This window comes from Amblyomma mixtum, chromosome 5, assembly GCF_055824585.1.
Source record: "Amblyomma mixtum isolate Tamu chromosome 5, ASM5582458v1, whole genome shotgun sequence".
Lineage (NCBI taxonomy): Eukaryota > Metazoa > Arthropoda > Arachnida > Ixodida > Ixodidae > Amblyomma > Amblyomma mixtum.
The window spans coordinates 47,693,700-47,713,717 of record NC_143016.1 but is presented as its reverse complement, the minus strand read 5'-3'; the positions used below and the strand labels follow the sequence as shown (position 1 = coordinate 47,713,717).

Here is a 20,018-nt window from a genome sequence, read left to right as displayed (position 1 = left end):
GTAAAGGGGGCCAAAGTTTCGCCTGGCGCTGATTCACCAGCTTGATGTCCTTGACCTCAACTGTTTCTTGTGTATGTGCCAAGAACAGCTACTTGCTACAGTTGGGACATCACTGCAGTCTTAGTGCACTTTTTATGACCTGGAGCCACTTGCAGGTTTTTGTGCATAGCCAGTACCTGAGTGCTTTCATTAGGCAAACTGAGGCTTTTATTTGAAACGGAACAACTTACAATGGATTTTTGCATACCAAAGCTGCACCCAGTCAAAGGCATTGCAGCAGTGTCATGTTCGGATTAAGTCGTACGGATAGTTGAGCTAGTTGGTATTACATCATTTAAAAACAAAACAAACTGACGAATGGTAAAGGAACAGACTCAGCGGATGTTATTTTCAGGTGCATTGGGGTTCTGCAGTGTGCAAGGAAATTTCAGCGCAGAAGTAGCTTTGTGTTGCACCTCCATCATTGTTCACCGAAAGAACTCAAGCTATTTTGGGGTAGTGGAGTTCAAACGTAGCTGTCAACAGTTTTAGAAAAAGAAAAAACGGCAGTTGTGAAATTTAAAATTGAAAACTCCTTTAGCACTTGCCCGCATCACTGTAACCTAACTGTTTTATTGAGCAAGGTGCTGACTGATCCACAAGTGGACCAGCAGCGAAGCTGTGTGCCTTAGGCAAAGATGCCCTCGAAAAACTGCACCAATGAATTTGCACATGCAGTGCTGGTAGCAGGTGTGTGTGGAATACAAACTTGCTGTGCAACACTTTACTACAGGAGTAAATCACCAAGCAAAAATTTTTGTTGCAGCATGCTGCTAAACGATTAAAGCGTGCAGTGCTGGGAGTGGACTTCTCAATTGCTTGCAGATTATTATGTGCACTCTAATTTAGACCACTCTTTAACCGTTTCTATAGACAGTGAAACTCAGCATGTTGTAATACAGCTAATATTGGCTTAATCTGAAAAGTACTTCCATGGAACATTGGATTCCTTGTACTTCAAAATATCTAGCCACATATTCTGATCAGTCTTACTTTTTTTTTTTTTATCCGTCTCTCTTTTCTTTGCATGCTAAGGATTGTAAATGTGTAATCAGTATGTTATGTTTCTGGGTGCTCTTTTCCTGCCTGCTTTGTTTTCGTGAGCCAGTCCCTTCCAAGCTCCCATAGAAACTCATGCCATACCATCGTCAACAAGAAGTCATCATAATCTTAATCTCTCAGCTTACTTTGCTAGCACTAATGTGTTTAAATACAGTTTCTTTCCGCGTACCGTTGAACATGGCAATGCATTGCTCGGTCCAGTGCATTCCCTCCCAATATACAGATTTATGTGCATGATAACTGATACATAATCTCGTTATTACTGTTCCCGCGCTCCCAGTTTTATTTAGTTTTCCCTATGTTTTCAAATTTGGTGTCTTATTTTTTCCTGCCGTGTCTTATAGTTTTGACTGTATCTACGGTGTTTTTTGTATATGCCCACTCTTGCAATATCCCCTGTAGGGGCTGCAGTATATACAAATAAATAAAATAAAATAAATAAAGTACAAACTGCTGTTGCGACGCAACTGTAACAGCTTTCCTTCATGCTACATCGCGAATGTCACTTCATGATAATGCTTCGTCCCTTCCCAGCATTTTGACAGCCTACATTTAGTGCATGTAGAACAGCAACGAGCCCAAAGTGGAACTCTATAAACTTCATCACTGCTGGGCTGCTGGTGCAGTTCCGTTGCGCAACTCTGCGACGTGAGCATGAACGACTGAAGGCATGAAAATGAAACTGTGTCGCTGCGCTGTACAAGATGCATTTGCATGGGTTGGCTGCTAAGCATGCTTCTTTTACCTGCATTTTCCCTGTCACCCGCTGCTTAAAAATGCAATTTCTAGGTTCAAATAGATGGGGATTGTGTAGGATTAAAGTGGCCACCGTGAAAATGGTGGAGAAGCGCACTGCTCAGGTTGACTGAGAGCCATAGCAGGGCTTTTAGGACTGTCTGCGCAGGTGAAGGATCGCGAGAGGTGTAAAGCCTTGCAAATACGCGAGAAGCTTGTTTTCCTTAGCAGGAGCAAAAGTAAAAAGAAAGGCAGACAACGATGCACATTTTTTTTCATGCGTGCTTCCCGGCTATTACATTCTCAGCTCATATGTTTATTTTTTGTTTATTTTTTGTAGTCCCGTGAAAACACGTTCATCCTTTCTCGTCTACCTTCGTCCCTGTCTTTTTAGCCGCTGGAATATCTCACAATAGTACTAGCAACCAACTAGCCCAGCTTTCTATGCTTAAAAACACAACAGCAGGCTTCTGCTGTATCTTGAGAACTGACTGTAAAAGTGAAAAACCGGTTGCATATTTCAAATCGGCACAAAAAACTGAACAGGGCTGAGCAGTTTCATAGCATTTGGACTGAAAATAACAAGAACAGCACTAAGGCTGCTGTCTCCCCTTGAGGATAACAAAGTACTCTATGGTGAAGGTTGATGGAAGGTTAAAGCGCCCTCCACTGGCCATATGTCGCCAGGATGCAAATAGCATTGGAGCTACTCAGTGTCCTTGATGCTGTGCAGTGCCAGAGAGGGCCAGTTTGCTGACTTTTTTTTTTGTGTGGCACGGTTGTGATTCGTGGACATGTAAAATTCTTTGCTAACACGGCCAGCACTGCATATGGGCTCTTTTTTTTTTTCTGCAGTGGCAGTGAGGGTGAGGATGAGGACGGTACAGCCGGCGAGCCAGGCTCTGTTGAGCCGGCACAGCGCGACCTGACCCTGAAGCGAAACTTCCAGCAGCTGCAGGCTCGGGACGGCACCCTTACTGCTACCCCCCAACAACAGCAGCAGCAGCAGCCGCCACCACCAAGCAAGCCACCTGAGCTCCCTGCCAGGCCACCACCTGTGCCACCACAGAGGGTTATCGGTGAGTGGCATGTGCCCCTTCCCTTTCGTCAAAATCGGAAGTGGCCATGGTTGCGTCAGTTCTGTACTGGCTGCATTTTTCATGCAAATATTACTGTGGCCTACAGAAGCCAAGAGACAGTCAGCATGCGAGGTGGCAGTAGCTAGTGTTGTGAGATGGTGCAAGAACACTTGTTGCCATTTTGTTGTCGGTAACTTTAGCTAGAAGCTAACTGCCATGCCTAGTTTTTCATGTGTTCAATTTAAGTTCATGAAAGTATGAGGGTGGCGCCATGCAAGCCAAGCAAGCACAGTCAGCCTTGATTACAAGAAATGTCCTGTAACAAAATATGAATGCGACAAAAAAAAAACATAGTCGAACCCGGATAAATTGAACTCAAAAGGGATCCCGAAGTGGTCCAATATAGCTATAATTTGGTGTATAAAAAAATGGCATTAGATAAGCTTATGTGTAACCTAGAAGCACAAATACAATGCACCCGCACTGGTGACTCGCTTCATCCTGCGACGCGCCATCCGCCGGCCTGCTGGCAGCGCACTGCATGCTAGGCATTGCCGTTGCTAGGCTGATCCTGCTTCAGGGGCTCGGATTGCACACTTGCGCCCTGCGGATTTTACGCTCGCTTCGCTGGCGAAGTCTTAACGGAAGTTAGTTTAGCGTTTTTTGTTCAGTTACTGTGTCAACAGTGACAATATCCTGACTTTTTACGTCAAGCAGGGGAGTTACAAAGCACTTTCGCTGCGGCACTACAGCTTTGGTGTGCAGCAGGTTAGGCCTAGCAACACTGAGCAATGCGGCACACAAACCACCACTGTACGGCGTGCCGGCGGATGGCACGTCGATGGCGAGCATCATGCTGGAGTTTTTTTTCTGGTGCACTAATGTGTAAATGACAGTGCCAGTGGTTCTAGGCGCAGTTTCAGCAGAAGCTCACAGTCACCAGTATGTTTGTACCGCGCGTTGCAAAAGGTCTTTGAAGAATTGGAGCAACCACATACCTGGCATGTCATCCAAGGCATCGATTTCAATGTGCATATGCCCCCTGTTTTAACGCACAGTGACATGAGCGCACGCACGCCTCTTTCGCACCGAAATGCCCCAAGGCAGCGTGATCTCAGCACAGATTCTCGCAGGATGAAGGCAGGGGCATTTTTATAACGTGTGCAGAAAAAAATGGATGTTTTCATAGCCAGTGTAGCGGTTGCATTAATTACACGAATACATCCATTTTACAGAGATTTCTGGAGCACCACAAGAATGGTACCACAGCGCTGATTTTGAAACTGCGCAAGAGCAACGCTGCCAAATTTTTGGAAACAAATGTTGTTCATGAGGTATCCAGTAAAATCTAGCAATATTCTGGTCTTATTTGACAACAGTGAAGTTTTCTCTTTAGTGAAATTTTTTTTGCATGTCTCGTGTATTTCATTGTAGTGGGAATCAACTTTATTTTCTTTTGTTACCGTGGAAGTTCCGCTTTTACCAGGCTTTTAGTGTGTACCGCTCGGCTGCCAATCGCAGCATCAGTGGTGTGCAGGTGCTTAGTGGTTCAGGGTGTGGTCGCAGCTCACACATTCGTATTGTTCATATCACTCTTAGCGGCATGGGAAAGGTTTCAAAACATCTGATATTCTGCATATTATACCCAGTGCACTCCAGCCAGCAATTTTATAAATCCATATCAGCGATGATCATATCGTCAGGATCCTACTGTACTTAGTTTTGGGGACAGGCCAATAAATTATAATCAGAATTCATTAAAAAAGAAAGTTTGTGCTGTAAGGCATATCCCATATGCACTCCGAAGCATTAAGCCTGCACTGCGAAGCATTGAAGGAAAAGTCTAAAAGAGTTCTGTGTCCAGTATTGTGCCAGTCTCCTGATGGGACATTGTGTTTCAGTGGTGCCAGATCCACCGCCTCCCAGCAAGCCGCTGCCCCCAATCCCTGTGGAGGAGGAGCGCAAGCCAGCCACACCACCACGTAACCACCAGGCTGGTGCCCGCGGAGGTTCATCGCACCAGCAGCAGCAGCAACCCCTGCCACCTCCACCCAACAGCAGGGGCCCCAACCGCAGGCCAGAGGTGAATAGCCGGCCATTCTCTGTGCTGCTGTGTTTCCGCGTTTCTGCCAGGGCCACAGGCTGGCTCTAGAAGACAGCCTTTCGTGCCTGTACGCAACTCGTGTATGGAGCTACCAAAGCCAGTGAAGTTTGATTGAGGCACACTTTGAATTGACACTGAAAGGAGTGCACACACCAAATTTATTATGCCAGCCTGCTGCAAGAGCTGGAATGGGAACAAATGAACAAGCAGCAATTATTAGTTATTTAAAGCCTCACGTCACCCAAGTCCAAATTGACATCATAGGTGCCGTTCGGCTGTAGAAACCGAAACATCTTGAGAGAACAAACTCAGCTATAAGTTATTCACCAGGAGCAGGCATACCATTACAGAGAAACAGCACGCAGAGAACATTTGGTGTGCATACCTGTGAAGTGGACCCCTTTGGAAAAACTTTGGAATTCTACTCCATAAGTGATAAAAAGGTTGTTATAATTGATAATTAATTGTATTACCCTGTATCGTTAGTGACGGGAAATCAGAAATACTGCATTATAGCAGAATTTTCATTGTTTGCCTGTATTTAAGCTTGTATTAAAAAAAAAGGGGGGGCACAGTTGCTTCATAGGTACCTTAAGTATGGTGATTCAATTCTGTAACTTTTTTTTTTTGGCCGCCAATCAGTATAGAGTTGTAAAAGGAGGATGAGCAGGCAATTTGCAGGCATTTTCATAGGTCTCAGTGTGGATAGACAGCTTGCTGGGTTACATATGAAGCCTTGCATTAATTCTCATGGTAATGCCTACATTCCAGCTCTTAGACGTAGCCTGCGAAAATGCAGTTATTACTTAAAATGTGACATGGAATTTCAAGGTCCCTGTCAAGACTGGGTTCAGTAAAGCCTTGCATCAGTTCTGGTAGTAATTTTTTTTATCCAAGATTTCATATGTAGCTTTGGAAAAGGATGCTTCACTACTTAAAGGGGCAGTGAGGACAACTCTATCCTGTTGTAGTTCTTAGTAAAAATTGATTGTCTTGGCCCTCTTTCAATGCTGACGATTGTCGGGCAGCAGAGGGCTCATTTATGATCAAGAAAACTGGGTTTAAAAGCTTCCTTCCGTCCTTACCATAAGGGGAATGGGCTGCCACTGTTTTGAAGTAAATGGCAGCATAGCGTATACCCTGTGGGATTCACGCACAAAAATCTGTGTCAGCACAAGCATTTTGCTTGCAAAATTTTCCAGTGATGGCGGCACCTGTATTTCGCTGTTGGTTCTTTTTCAGCTTGTAAAAGCTGCGTTATCGGGGAGAGTGGTCTTTTTGTGATTGGAACACGATGCTCCCAGTGGCCCTTTGAAGGAACCGTGACTTGAAATTTCAAGGTGCCTGTCAAGGCACTCACGGGGCTGAATTTCCACTGGATGTGTTGCTGTTAAGAGATCGGAAGCGGGCGGAGTGGGTGAGGGAACAAACGTGGGTTAATGACATCCTATAGTCGAAATCAAGAGGAAGAAATGAGCAAAGGCAATATGATGCAAAGGCAATATAACCGATGGTCCTTGAGCTTAACGGAGTGGATTCCAAGAGAAGGAAAGCGTAGCAGGGGTTGCAGAAAGTTAGGTGGACGGATGAGATTAAGAAGTTTGCGGGGATACGGTGGCCATAACTGGCGAAGAACAGGGTGAATTGGAGAGACATAGGAGAGGCCCTTGCCCTGCAGTGGGAGTAGTCAGGCTGATGATGATGATGTGTTGCTGTCCTTTGCTAACGAAAAGCGGTGTGTTCCCTTCAACAGGAGCTGGAAGTGCTGGCGCAGCAGCTGAATGAGCTTGCCCTGGGTGGTGCTGGTGCACGGGGCTCAAACGGAGCCCGCCTGGTGCCAGCGCAGAGGATAAACGGTGCCCAGCCCAGCAGGCCACCCCCATCTGCCACCGACCTGGTGGGCTCAGACTCCGACGAGGACGACGGCCTTATCCAGAACGATGGCACTCTTTTGGCATCGGACCCGCCGAGGCCGCTGTACGTGGTGAATTCCTCCTTCCCGGCCCTTGTTCTTTTTTCTTCTCCTCTTTGTTGCTTATCGAAAGAATGTCCTTTTTCGAGGATGGGTGACCATCATTGTGCACCCTACAGTAAAGCCACCCGCAGCACACAGTCAAATCCTAATGGGTTTATTTGGAAGAGACCTCTTTAGGTGACATCACTGCATAATGTGATCTGAGTGCACTGTTCACCCTGGATGAATTTGTGGTGACTCCATGCGGACCACCATCTGTGCAGGGACAGGCCAGAAATGCAATTCTTCTTTGTGGCCACGAGATAAAGGCAGAGCAACCCGCCTAACCTTTTGCCTTTTGAATGTGATGTTATATGGCTGCACAGAAAACTTTCTAGAAGGTCTTTACACCTGATTCAGCCCAGTTTTTACGTCTGCAGTGCTGTGAAGAGCTCGGCCTACTCCACCGGCATTCCAAAAAGAAATATTGATGGCATCGTTTGGAGAAGATAGGGGGACTAGAACTTGCCCGGGTAACGATCACTTGCTCACTTGACATCCCGTGAGCAGCACCAGCTGATAAACTTGAATACTGCCATCCTAGTTCGTCAAGTGCTGCAAATTTTAAAAACTGAATGGTGAATATATGGCTTAACTCTGGTACTCATGAAACCTGCCCCATAAATTTAATGCATTGGCATGCCTGCCAGCTCTCCCAAAAAGTCTGGGGAAACTCATGATTTTCGATCGCATTCGCCGATTGTAGAAATTGTCATCAGCTTTATCGGTAGTACTTCTTCTGAAAAAGCTACTTTCAGCATGCCTTTTTCACATGCATCCCCTGATATCTTTTGTTCATCATTATTGGTATCTTGCCATGATATGGGCCCCATGCCCTTTGTTCTTGGTTCTCCTCCTTCGCTTCTCCACCTCCGCTTGTGGACTGCCGCTCATGACAAGTTCGGTATCGCTGGAAAGTTTGTTCCACCGAAGTTCTCCTCCGATTACAACCACATGTTTACAATAAGAAATAAGCCCACAAACATTAAAGATGCGGCGGCCTCTACAAAGCCCTTGCCATGAACTGCTCATGCAACTTAGTGCCAGTTTTCTTGAGTGTATTTTGAACCGTCTGCCCTGCTTGCAGAAAGTGTAGAACGACAATGGCTTGATTGATTTTGATAAGTTTTGTTGCATTGTATTTGCTGTTAAATTCTTATGCGGTGACGTTCCTACGCTTTCAAATTATTTTTTTTTACTCTGCAACTACCGTAAAAACCCGCGTATAATACGAGGTTTTTTTCCCATAATTAGCGTCCTAAATTTCCACCTCGTACTATTTGCGGATCCGAACAAAAATTTTCGAAGTTGCTCGATGTTTTGGTTTCGTTTTTGCGGCGTGGCTATGGCTTCGCTTCGCTATTGGCGCGTGGCTACGGCTTGGCTTCGTTACTCTCGACAAATGACGTCACGACGTCGTTTCTTTGTTGATCCGTTGGGTGCGCCGGGGGGTCGCGGTGTGCCGTGCGCCTGTTGACAACACACGTGCTAGCATGTAAGGCACGCTTCGTGAAGTGGATATTGTTTTAGAGAGCACGATGTCACGGTCTCGAAAACAGTACTCGGCTACTTTCAAGCGATTTTGGCTGCGGAGAACATCGGCAACGGTGCGGCCGGGAGGCAGTTTGGTGTCGTCGAAGGAAGCATTCGTGGGTGGCCACAACAGAAAGAAGCCCTTTTCGTGTGCAGCGGAATGCGACAAAACTTTCGCGGCCGTTTGATGGTTGTGTAAACAAACCGTTCAAGGACGCAGTCAGGCGGTGCTACGCAGAGTGGATGCACTCAGGTGAGCCTGCAGTGACGCCAACCGGGCGGCTGAAGCGGGCTTAAGAAGTGCAGCATCTCGAACGCCCTCGATGGCACGGAAGATGAGTACATTTGGGATGATTTGTCGGACAAAGAAATGTTCGAAGAAAGCGCTACTGAAGAACAAAGTAATTGAAGTGAAGTGCGGGATGCGATTTGAATAAATGTCTTCTATGAGCTTGTGTTACTCGTATTATACGCGGGTGAAACTTTTTTTCCCATTTCGCGTCTCTAAATCTTAGCCCCGTATTATATTCGGGTTCGTATTATACGCGGGTTTTTACGGTACTTGACAGTAGGGAGTGCATTATACAAGCGTGGATATGATATTTAGTATTGAAAAAAAAAAGTCAGATAAAAATAATTTGAGAACATCGCTGTATGAGCCATTCCTTTGGCAAAAGTTAAGAGCAACTCTAGGCTCCTACTTTGTTTTGTTGTGATGCCAGGCTTTCTGCAAGTTAGGTGTAGCAATGAAGCACATAAAAATTACTGCTGAAGGTATACAGTGAGATTTTTTAATTAATTCATTTAGTGTACCTGCCAATAAGCACATCATATTTCACCGCTTTACGCCAAAAAAAAAAAATTATTTCACCTCTGTAACCTGCGTCCTCCCTAAAGCAGTGGAAAGGACTCTGTGGTGTTCACTGTCCAAAGCATTTTGAGCACCAATAGGTCGCAACTCAAAGCTCTGTGACTTTTTGATTACATGTGGAGAGGGATGGACATGTTGTGCTTTTTTCTGTTTCATTCCTCTTTGGTGGCTCTGCAAAGGCTTTGTGTGTGTGTGTGCGCGCACTTGGCCTTCGCAGGCCCCCAGATGGCTACAACCAGGAGACACTGCGCTGCTTGGCGTCCGAGGACCCTCTCATGTGTCAGGCTCCCAACCGTCCCCTGCCGCCAACACCCGACGAAGAGGAAGGCCGCAACGATGCCACTCTTGTCATGCGCAGGGTCGGCCGTTTCTCTTTTCTTTGTCGCGACCTCTGCCCCCAACCTCTCTCCTTCTGGGCTGGGTGTGGGTCATGACCATGTGTCTAACCCTGGAAGTTCTTGCATGTACTCTAGTATCACTTACCCCTTCAGTTTCTTGTTTCTGTTGTTGTTTCTAATGTTGTTTCATGTGCACCACCTTGCCACCATGTTCAAAAAATGTAATCTCTCTGTCGTTCTTATGCTTGCACTGAAAAAAAAAAAAAATTGTGCCAGATAGCAAAAGGGCGTAAATCGCAGTCCTAGCATAACGCACCACCTAAATGGGGGCCAGTCAGTGTAGTAATGTACTGCATTTCGTTCGTGCGCATTTAGGCTTTGGTGGAGCACTTTGTTAACAGCTTATGGTTTCCACTGTCGTGGCCACGTGCATTAGCAGAGAAGCTGAATGGCAGGCGCCACCTTACAGATACCCAGCAACAGCAGTGGCAGCAATCAGCCAAGGCATTCGCCATCAGCTGCAAAGAATGACCACGGAAGAGCACCACCAGCAGCTGGCAGCACGGCGGCACCAAGTGCCGGCAGCCGACGGTCCGAAGAGCACCCCAGGCGTTCCAGTCACTCCCAGCAGCAGCAGCAGCGGCCCAAGGAGCGTCCACGGGAGAGCAAAGGGCGTCGGAAGGAGTCGTCCGCGTCGGCAACCACCGCAGCGGAAGTGGCCAGTCGCCCGGAAGCACGGCGCCCCATGGAGCGGAAGCACTCGCAGCAGCTCCCCGACCGTGCTGACCGCAATCCAGCAGCAGTGGCCGAATGGCTCATGAAGCACTCCGGGTCACCCTCAGTCAGATCATCGCTCAACTCATCTGGTGGAACTCCTAGCCCCGAGAGACTTTTACGCCGTGAAGGAGCAGATACCACGAACTCAAGTGGTGATGCCGCGGTTTTGCGAGAGGAGACAAGTAGTAAGGTCAGTGAGGGAAAGGAAGGCCAGAACTTTGTGCCATAACCCTGCTATACTTTCTAGTTATGATTGGTTACAATCAAGCTGTGCAGCTGGAGTAAAAAAAAAAAAGTTCACTTGAAGTTACTGCAATATATTAGCATGCTTAAAACATAAGACATCCTGCCCATTTTTACATTGGCATCTCCTGTAATTCGTTGTTTTGCCATACTGAGGAAAATATTTTGACAGCAGTAACTAGTTTGTTCACATGCTGATCTTTAAAAAATTTGGTTGAAAATGAGCTGTGAACCTTCAAGAAATCAATCCAGGAGTATGCCTGCACATGCACCCTTTCACAGGTTTACGGAACGAAGCAGTCATTAAAAATTTTCTTTGTGGTCTGGGTGTGCAGCCTGGAATTTGAAGGTGCACCGTTGTGGTTACATGCACACTCTTAAGGGGGGACACTGGTCTTGAAAAAAAAATTTTTATTAATGAAGTCACAGTTACAAAATCTTCAGGGCATATGTATTTTTGTGTGCTGATTCCGAATATGTCATTTAATTTTATGTAAAGCAATTCCTTGAGCACTTATGCAATTTTTATGCTAGTATTTTGCGGAGAGTTTTGAAGAAAATTTGCTGCGGGAAACTCGCTGAAATGTATGCCATTGGGTTCTCTTGACACCAAGGAATGCAATAAAGCTGAAATTGTCTTCCTGCCTATCAAAGAACTTAAGTTATAGAGTTTTGAAGTTGTCGCTTCAGAAATGAGAAGGAAAATGTGTATTCCTGTGTGTGAAGTGGCAGCTTCAGTACCCTATTACTCAAGTTCTATGAGAGCCAGGATGATAATTTTACCCTTATTGTATTCCTTGGTGTCAAGAGAACCCAATGGCATACATTTCAGCAAGTTTCCTGCAGCAAATTTTCTTGAAAACTCTCCGCAAAATACTTGCATAAAAATTGCATAAGTGCTCATGGAATTGTTTTACATGAAATTAAATGACATATCTAGAATCAGCGCACAAAAATACATGTGCCCTGAAAATTTCATAACTATGACTAAATTAATAAAATTTTCTTTTCAAGACCAGTGTCCCCCCTTAACTGCACCTTTCACTTCCCGGGTGTGTGCTTTGGCTGCGGGTTTTTTTTCTTTAGCTTCTGTGTTTTGTAAGCTTTCACAGCTCTAAGTAGATGCCATTAACTGTGAAGTTGCATTTGGTGCTTACGTCGAACTGTTGCACAACATCACCAATGCCTACCATTTTTTTTTCCCCTTTACAAAGTGATGCAGCAACTTGAATTTCTGTGCTTTTTGCATCTTCGTGGTTTTGTCCTGTGGCAGCGATCAAGCTTTTGCGAACTTCTTTTTTGTGTAATGTCCAGTGTACTTTTCCACCGTGTGCCCTTCTCTATGCTTGCCTACTAACGCTGCTTTCTTTCTCTGGCTAATGTTGCTTTCTCCCTGGTTACTAACACCGCTCTCTTGTCCTGCTAAGGTCTTCTCTGCAGTAACTTCTCTTCCTTCTTCTCTGAGTCGTCTTTCTCTCTCCTGCATGGGTCCTCTGCAGTCATCTGGCCTGGGTGATGCTTTTCCCTTCCTTAATTTTTAACCTGACCTTGAACAAGCGTTTCACTGCTGGTTTTATGATAATGGGTCTGAGTGTTTGTGTGTGCGCTTGCCAGTTTCTTCTCATCAGTGAGGGCCTTACATTGTTCTTTTTTCTTTTTTTTTTTTATGGAAATGTTTCACATTTGTAGTGTTTCAAGTTCGTAAAAGAGACTGTGTGGCACAAACTTTATTTTTTTATGCATAGTTCGCAGATTCAGTGTTGCGAAGGTGCATATGGTGGCATTGTGGCAGACACACTTTTTGGCGCAAGTTCATTGTGGTGCACACATCATCTGATGAAGCAGTGAAGGGCAGGCTGTGTTGTGCTACTTTTGTGTGCTCAAATGTTTTAGGGCATATTAGAGAAGTTACAGATCAGAGCGAGATTTTTTTTTAAGAGTTGTGTGAAGTTGCAGTGTAGGATTTAATGATCAAATTGAAGTTATTCTTGCACCTATGGGTGAAATCAGTGGGCTGTACATTGTGCAAGATATATATGCAGACAGAGGCAGAATTTTTAAGCATTGGAGCATATATTTCAGCTTTAGTGGGAGTTAGGTTTCTGGTGGTTTCTATATTTGGAAGTGCCACTGATGGAGAGTTCCACTGGTCGATCCGGAAGCAGCCTTTGTTTCACTCGTCCTTTTGAAGCAGCTCGCTCCATGGCATAGTGCCCTCTCAGTCTGCTGAGCAGAGGTGGATTTCACCGGAACTGCATCACTACAGTGCCATCACTTTAAAATTGGTCAGGCCAAGTTCGCTTTTAACACAGTTTGATGCATTGGCGGGTGACACTGAGTTGTTTACATTTTTGATGTAGTGTTGTCAGTTTGAGTAGCTATACCTCTTGCCCCAATTAATTCAGATAGGGATTGAAGTAGCTGAAGCAGCAGCAGCACCACTGATGATAAAATGCATGTGACCTTCAAGGCACTTACCGTATTTACTCGAATCTAGGCCGGCCACGATTCTAAGCCGAGACCCGAAAGTTGAAGGCCACAGAAAAAAAAAAAAACTTACCTCGATTGTAGGCCGGCCGAAAAAACAACTGCGAACAAGAGGTACAGCACGCAAACGACATTTATTGCCAGGAACCCGCTCAGGCTGATCCTGGGCTGGCGTTTGGGCGAGGAGACATATGCAACGCCAGCCCGGGATCAGCCGCTGAAGTCCCGCCCGGCTTGGAAGATTTGACGACTGCTCTGCAGCGAGTATAACTTTCCACTTGAAGGCGGCACTATAATGGCACCGCCTGTTTGGTGCCATGGTGTTGGTGATAAAAACCGCGCACGAAAACTTCACTGCTGCGAATGTGCTCACGCCACCGCACGAGAACAGAACAAGGCCAAAATGGCAGCCAGTGCTCATGTGTGCTTTGATCAGTATCGGCTACGGATAGCAACGGCTACGGATAGCAACGGCTACAGTGCTGTCTTTCGTTGGCGTTTTGTGGGGGCGCCACCTGCGTGCTACATTTATTCGTATTTTACGAATACGAAACCTCGAAACGAAATCCTCGAATCTAAGCCGACATAAGAGTTCTACATCTCGTTTTTTTTTGAAAAAACTATTGGCCTAGATTCGAATAAATACGGTATTGAAGAATGTTTCCTGAGCCACCTCATAAATGGCTGAAAATCATCCACTACATTCACGCTGCAATGTGCAACTATTTGGAAGAGGGTGGGATGTGGTTACGAAGAAAAGAAAGATTCAGCAATTGTCTCGCCCAGGGTGGACTTCTGATGATTGAAGGGCAGGGAGGGTCAAGTTTCCCAGGTGACCAGTATTTAGATTTGAAGGCATAAGATTAAGCTTAATGCAGAGCACCTTGGGAGTTCTTTGCGGGATGCGACTGCTTTGTATCGTGAAGAAGTGCTGCTGCTAACGAAAATGTGGCAAGCAGATATCAGGCCCGACTTTCATTGTGGGATGCGACTGCTTTGTATCATGATGAAGTGCTGCTGCTAACGAAAATGTGGCAAGCAGATATCAGGCCAGACTTCCATGCATATGTTCATGTATGAAAGCTTACGGTAGGCCTTCTCCTGGTGCGTGTTTTTCATAGGCTGATCAGTAATGTCACTATGGCAGGTTTGGTTGCTCTGTCAGTGATGTAGCACTTCGTTGCTCCGAATGAACCAGTGGAATTCACTGAGCTTTAGGGGTCTCTGATGTACTCTGAAAGCGATGCACTTCGACGGTAGCCATCTGTGAGCCACTGCGCATCATGGCTGCATCGTATTGCCAGCAAGTGCAAAGGCCTCGCTAGAGTTCCTGCATAAGCTCCCTTCAGGAGCAGAGTTGCACAAAGGTCAGTCATAATGCTGCGTGGTGCGATGCAGCATGAGCTGGTTCCAGTGCTGCAGTGAACCAAGTGTGAATTGAATGATGCCTGGAAACTTTCACAGAGGGACACTTTTTTCAGTTGGCGCAGTGTGGAATGAAATTCATTGGCATGAGCATTGAATTTTGTGCTTGCAGAACCGGTGACATGCATGTTGCATCCAACTTTTGAGGTGTAGGGATTTATAGGGCTGCCTCATGTTCAAACCCTGTAATGCTTTAACCTGTAAGCTGGCCTGCATTTGTAATGGATGATGACATGCTTTGTCGAATGAATAGTAATTCATTTAGATGTATAAGCAAGCGTCCTTCCCATGTGCCTTTTGTAGGGCAATCACGAAGACCGGCTGGGTCGGTCTGACCTGTCCCAGAGTTCGTCGGGCAACCTTTCCAGCGCCCGTTCAAGTGGTGGTGAGCTCCCAGATTTATTGCCACGTCATGCACAACAGCGCCAGCAGGACAAAACCACGTCTGAAGAGGTGAGGCACTAATAAAACACCGTGTTCTTGGTGGTGCGCATGTAATTGAATCACACTCATTCCCAGCCTGCTTCTGGCACTGCCCTCTAGGAGTTAGCCGTTAATTTTGAGGCCACTTAGCATTTCTTAGTGTTGGAGTCGTTTCTTAAAGGACACTTTTATAACCTGGTGCAATTGCGTGTCATGACTAGTCAAAATAAATTTAATAGTATGTTTCATTTATTGGCCTTAAAACCAGAATTATGATGACAGTCTTAAAATCTGCAGGACTGACGTCATGGTGAGTAAAAATCAAGCAGCTGATGAGTTGATAATTTGGGATGGTGATAGTGAATGTTACTTTCTGTTTCAAGAGAACCTTATTTATCATTTTCTGTGTTGCCCTGTTCGTACAGTTGGCAATTGCAACTGAATAATTTTTCGGCCGAGAGCTCATGCGAGCTAGTGTTTCTAATAAGCCAAAAAGCATCTTTGGGCCTGGTGCATATAACTGGCATTTTGGTGTTGGTGCTCATTTGCTGATGGCTAGCTTTTCCACCAGGGTGGAGAAGAGGGGAGCTCCTTGTGGTTTTCCTTCATACCTACGGCTGCGCCCTCTGTTGGCTGTGGGAAGCTGTCTCTGCTCCTTTGAGTTCAGGCTGCAGTGTTGGCAGTGGGAAGCATGTCTCTTGAGCATGTGGTGCTTAGGTTGAGGCTGCGGCGGTGACCAGGATTGAAACCAGCATGCAGTACAGTTGGACTCAGTGTTGTGGGGCTGTAGCAAAGCTGAGTCGAGAACACATTTGTGGCATTGTGTAAGCTGTGAAATAGCTGCAAGACGGGAGAAACTGGGTAGCATTCAAAAACACTGGCTTGTTGGTACAATCAAGTAAACAGCACGCAAAAAGGCAGGAGCAAGGAAGACCAGATGGAGCCACTGAGCAACAGCGCGGTTCGTGACCACAGTCAGCTGGGTGAGGCTTATAGAGGCCGAGCTGACGGAAGATGGAGAAGGCGATTCATTTTTAGAGCAGTGAGTGAAGCTGAATGGCATACATTTAATATATTCACTCCAAAAATAATTTCATCGCTCATGGGGCATCCTGCAATATCCAATATCCTGCAGTGTCCCCCCAAAAAATGTTCTATATCTGCAAATATGGTATCTCTGTGGTGCATTGATCGACTGCAAGGTTTTGTAGCCTTCTTGTAACTGTCGTTTGGAATGAACAGACGTGCATGAAAGGTCAGGATTGAGATCGAAGTAAAAAATTTCACATACCAGGTTTTTTTTTTCCTACATTCGACTGCGACTTTCTTTGGGGGCTCAGATTGCTCAAATGCCACTGGTATCTGAGAAATCAGATAGTCTGAAAAAACAGTTTCAGCTGAAACAAGAGTCACTTTATTTTCCAGAAATTTCCTACCATTTTAAAGAAGTGGTTTTCTGCACATTCTCATAATTTACGCAATCATAACACCCGGATCTTGATGAATGTGAACCTTTTGCTGTACTCAGCCAGCAACATCTCAGTGATGACTTAATTAAGCGCTTGATATTCAACAGCTGCACTGCAGTTAGCTTGCTGGCATGTCGCCTACAAGCAGACTTGATGCGGAAATGTCCAAATTGAAAAGCAAGCGCACTGAATCTGGAAATGTAGTTTACCCACCTTATGGGTGATCCAAAATGGGAAGAAGAAAAGGATGAAAGGCAGAGCTGCCTGCCCTTGTTTTTGTATTGAGGTTGTGAGATAAGCTGGGAATGTGCAGTTGTTTTTCACTCTGCGACTCGGATGAGACGTGGCGTGCCAGTCGTCACGATGAAAAGATCGGGACAGTGAGGCATTTTTTGTCAGTGAGCACGTGGTCCTCTCTTTGAAGAGCACTGTCATTTTCGTTCATTCATTGTCTCCGCATGGTTGTGTGTCTTCCGTACTTTTCGCTGCTTCCTCTTGATGACCCAGAATGAAGGGGGCTTGGCTCAGTAAGGTTTTACATATTGCATCTGCCATTCATGTTTGCATGGAAGATGTGCAGCAGTGATACAAGTGAACATTTGCTCATTTGCAATGTGCCCAGTCACTGCCAGCTCCACCAGCTTTGTGTGGACTCTTTCATGGATGTGTTATTTTTCATGGATGTGTTGGATTTTAAATTAGTAAGGTTGTATTGGCAGTTTCACTATTCGTAGCAGTGGTCTGATTAGTGGGAATGGTATCCAAGAATTTCAGAAATGAGGTGCAGTGCATCCGAACTCGCCAAACTGATTGTGTGGATATATTGGCACTGTGGGATTGATGGAACTGGGAAAAAAAAGTAAGAGTTCCGCGTCTGAAAACTGGGTCAGCTATTCATTTTACAATTTTCCTTATGTTCCATTTTGCATAGGCATGGCTGTGGCTCATTACCTCCAATTCCACTACCAACAGTGTAGCGTTGTTCAACGAACTGACCTGTTTGATGCATCATTTATAATTTAGGATGTGTTCTAAACCATGGTGCATGCTCGTAACTCGTGGGTCATGCTTCCTTGTGTAGAGGCAGTGTTGGTGATCGTGCCTATAGGCCGATAACTTTATTTTGTGGCAATATATATGGTCTCTTCTGAAGCTTTCTCACATTTTGTTTATGATGATGGTGAACAGTGAATTACTCCTCCACGTTCTGCACCTGATGTGACCACTTAGGCACAGAAACATGGGCACCTCCTCCTTTAGCTTTTTCTTTTTGTGCACTGGCCGCTTTGACATCTTGTGCAGCCCCTGTGCAAGGCTCAGCAGTGGTAATTTGCAGATCACTAGGCATGCTGCGCCTAGCCCCTCCTTTTCTTTTTTTTTCGTTGCTGTGCTTATTTAATAGACACCCTGGCTTCCTGAGCACACATTTATCTTAGCTGGTGTTTGCATCCTGCATGCAGCCGTTTGAAACATGCTATCGATGTAATCCTGCCTTCCAGACAGAGTAATGCAGATTCTTGACTTCTAGTCTTTATTTATTTCAGATACTTCCAGCCTTTATGTAAGGGCTTAGGCAGGAGTGGGCAATACAAAAACATTCAAACAGAACATGGTATAAAAGCATCACTAGAAATTTTCGACACAGATTGTGCATGAAAATTGAGTCCATCATTTTTACTTGTACGCCACCGGTGTAACAGAGAACTGGGTGCGACTGCAATGCATCATTGGTCCATCTGAGATGCTTAGTGTAGAGGCTGCACTGGTCATGGGGCATCCCTGAAGTTTGTTTTACCACTATGGGAAATCGCTTGCAAGTGTTCACATGTATTTCCTGACACACACACTTCAGGCATGTAAGCAATGTGTACTGCAGCACGTAGGCAACACCTATCTTGGCATCTACACTCAAGGTACCGTATACTGCCATATATAACTTCACACCCCCTGTACTGGGCAGCCAAAGAAGGAAGGTATGCGTCTAAGCACACTGTTGTAGTTTCTTGCGGGATAGCATCATGGTGCATACACTGCTAAAAGCAACAGACTCGCAGTGATGCAATTGTAAGGCTAGGAGTTGGGGGCAAATGTAGATCAGGGGCGATTAAACGATGCATCTCCCTGCCTTCCACAGTTGCGTGTGGCCTGACTGGCTTTCATGCGAACCAGCAAACAGAGCTGTCAACCACAGAGTTGATGTACTCCCTCTTGAGCTTAAGTGGCGGCCATGCTCTCATGCACACCCTCTCCACATTCTTGCTAAGCATGTTGGCAGTCATTCTCATAATGCCTCTTGGTAGCCAGCCGTTATGCATGAAAAATAGCGGGCATACCGATTTGGTAACATTGCCAATGTTCTCAGGTCATGTTATCCTAACCAGTACTATGATATCAGACTCTAAAGCATTTTTGCAACTTTTTTTGTGGATCAGGGTGCCCTGAAATACGAAAATATTCTTTTTAAACCAGCTTCAACAGTTACAGCAGTGAGTTGCTGATTTTGTGCCTCGTTATATGCAAGCGTTCTTGGCAGTACCATGATGTCATAAGAATTCGAATTAACAGTTTTTAACGAATTGCTTCGAATTAAAATTTTAGGCCTCATACATATGTCAGTTAGGACAAGTAGATATAGAGTTATGCTTTCAGCTACATTGCTACAGTGACACCATAAACAAGATGCAGCAGCATGTTGGTTAAAAGGAAGCAGTATTTTGCTTTGCAAAGAGTACTTATTGGTCACAGATCAAATCTTCCACGCGTGTGAATCATCCCATGTTTTAAGAAAGTTTGTTTTGTCTCTGTATAGACTGTAAATTCTGTAAATCTACAAGGTCAATTCAACACAGTATTCAGTTATCTGAAATGTAAAGAAAAAGATGTAGAAGAAAAAAAAACTGCTGTTCAGCATGCTTCTTGCATTGTGCAGCTTGCTCCAGCAGTTCAAAGAAAGATGTGGCATCCTTCGCTACACATATTGTCTGGCAGAGAGAATAGCTACAAAGAAAATTTAGAAAAAAAGGAAGGCTTCTGCTATCTCAGTCTGGGTAGACTCTTGAACTCTGCTGTGAAGGAAGGTATGAAGGATGCGAAAGAAGGGAAAAAGCAACCACAGTGACATGAATAAATAGCCTACCTGCCAACTCTCTCAAATTTTGACCGAACCTCTCAGTTGGACGGACACTACCTTAGTTCTCCCAGAAATCGTTCCCGGCGTTGTCCAGAATTAATTTCTCTGGGGAGAAAAAAAAAAAACTGCAGGTGATACAGGTGCATCATAATTGCTAGCGCATGCTTGTCATGTGGCCGAAGCTAAAATCACCCCAGCTACTAGAAGTGCCGGGAAATTTTTAGGAACATAGAAAATTCGTACGTTTTCGTATACTTATGACGAGCCGCCAGCTTTCCTGTAGGACTAA

General features: G+C 45.3%; 1 protein-coding gene across 6 annotated transcripts in view; it reads left to right on the top strand.

The window, feature by feature from the left end:
- msn (serine/threonine-protein kinase msn) overlaps nucleotides 1–20,018 on the top strand; it is a 55,498-nt gene that overhangs the window by 15,628 nt on the left and 19,852 nt on the right. For all 6 annotated transcript variants that reach the window (XM_089544317.1, XM_089544316.1, XM_089544315.1 and 3 more), the window contains exons 14-19: nucleotides 2,692–2,915; nucleotides 4,817–4,998; nucleotides 6,773–6,996; nucleotides 9,655–9,796; nucleotides 10,245–10,742; nucleotides 15,011–15,160. In XM_089544317.1, the coding sequence (XP_089400443.1) occupies nucleotides 2,692–2,915; nucleotides 4,817–4,998; nucleotides 6,773–6,996; nucleotides 9,655–9,796; nucleotides 10,245–10,742; nucleotides 15,011–15,160 (1,420 nt within the window). The remainder of the gene's footprint in view (nucleotides 1–2,691; nucleotides 2,916–4,816; nucleotides 4,999–6,772; nucleotides 6,997–9,654; nucleotides 9,797–10,244; nucleotides 10,743–15,010; nucleotides 15,161–20,018) is intronic.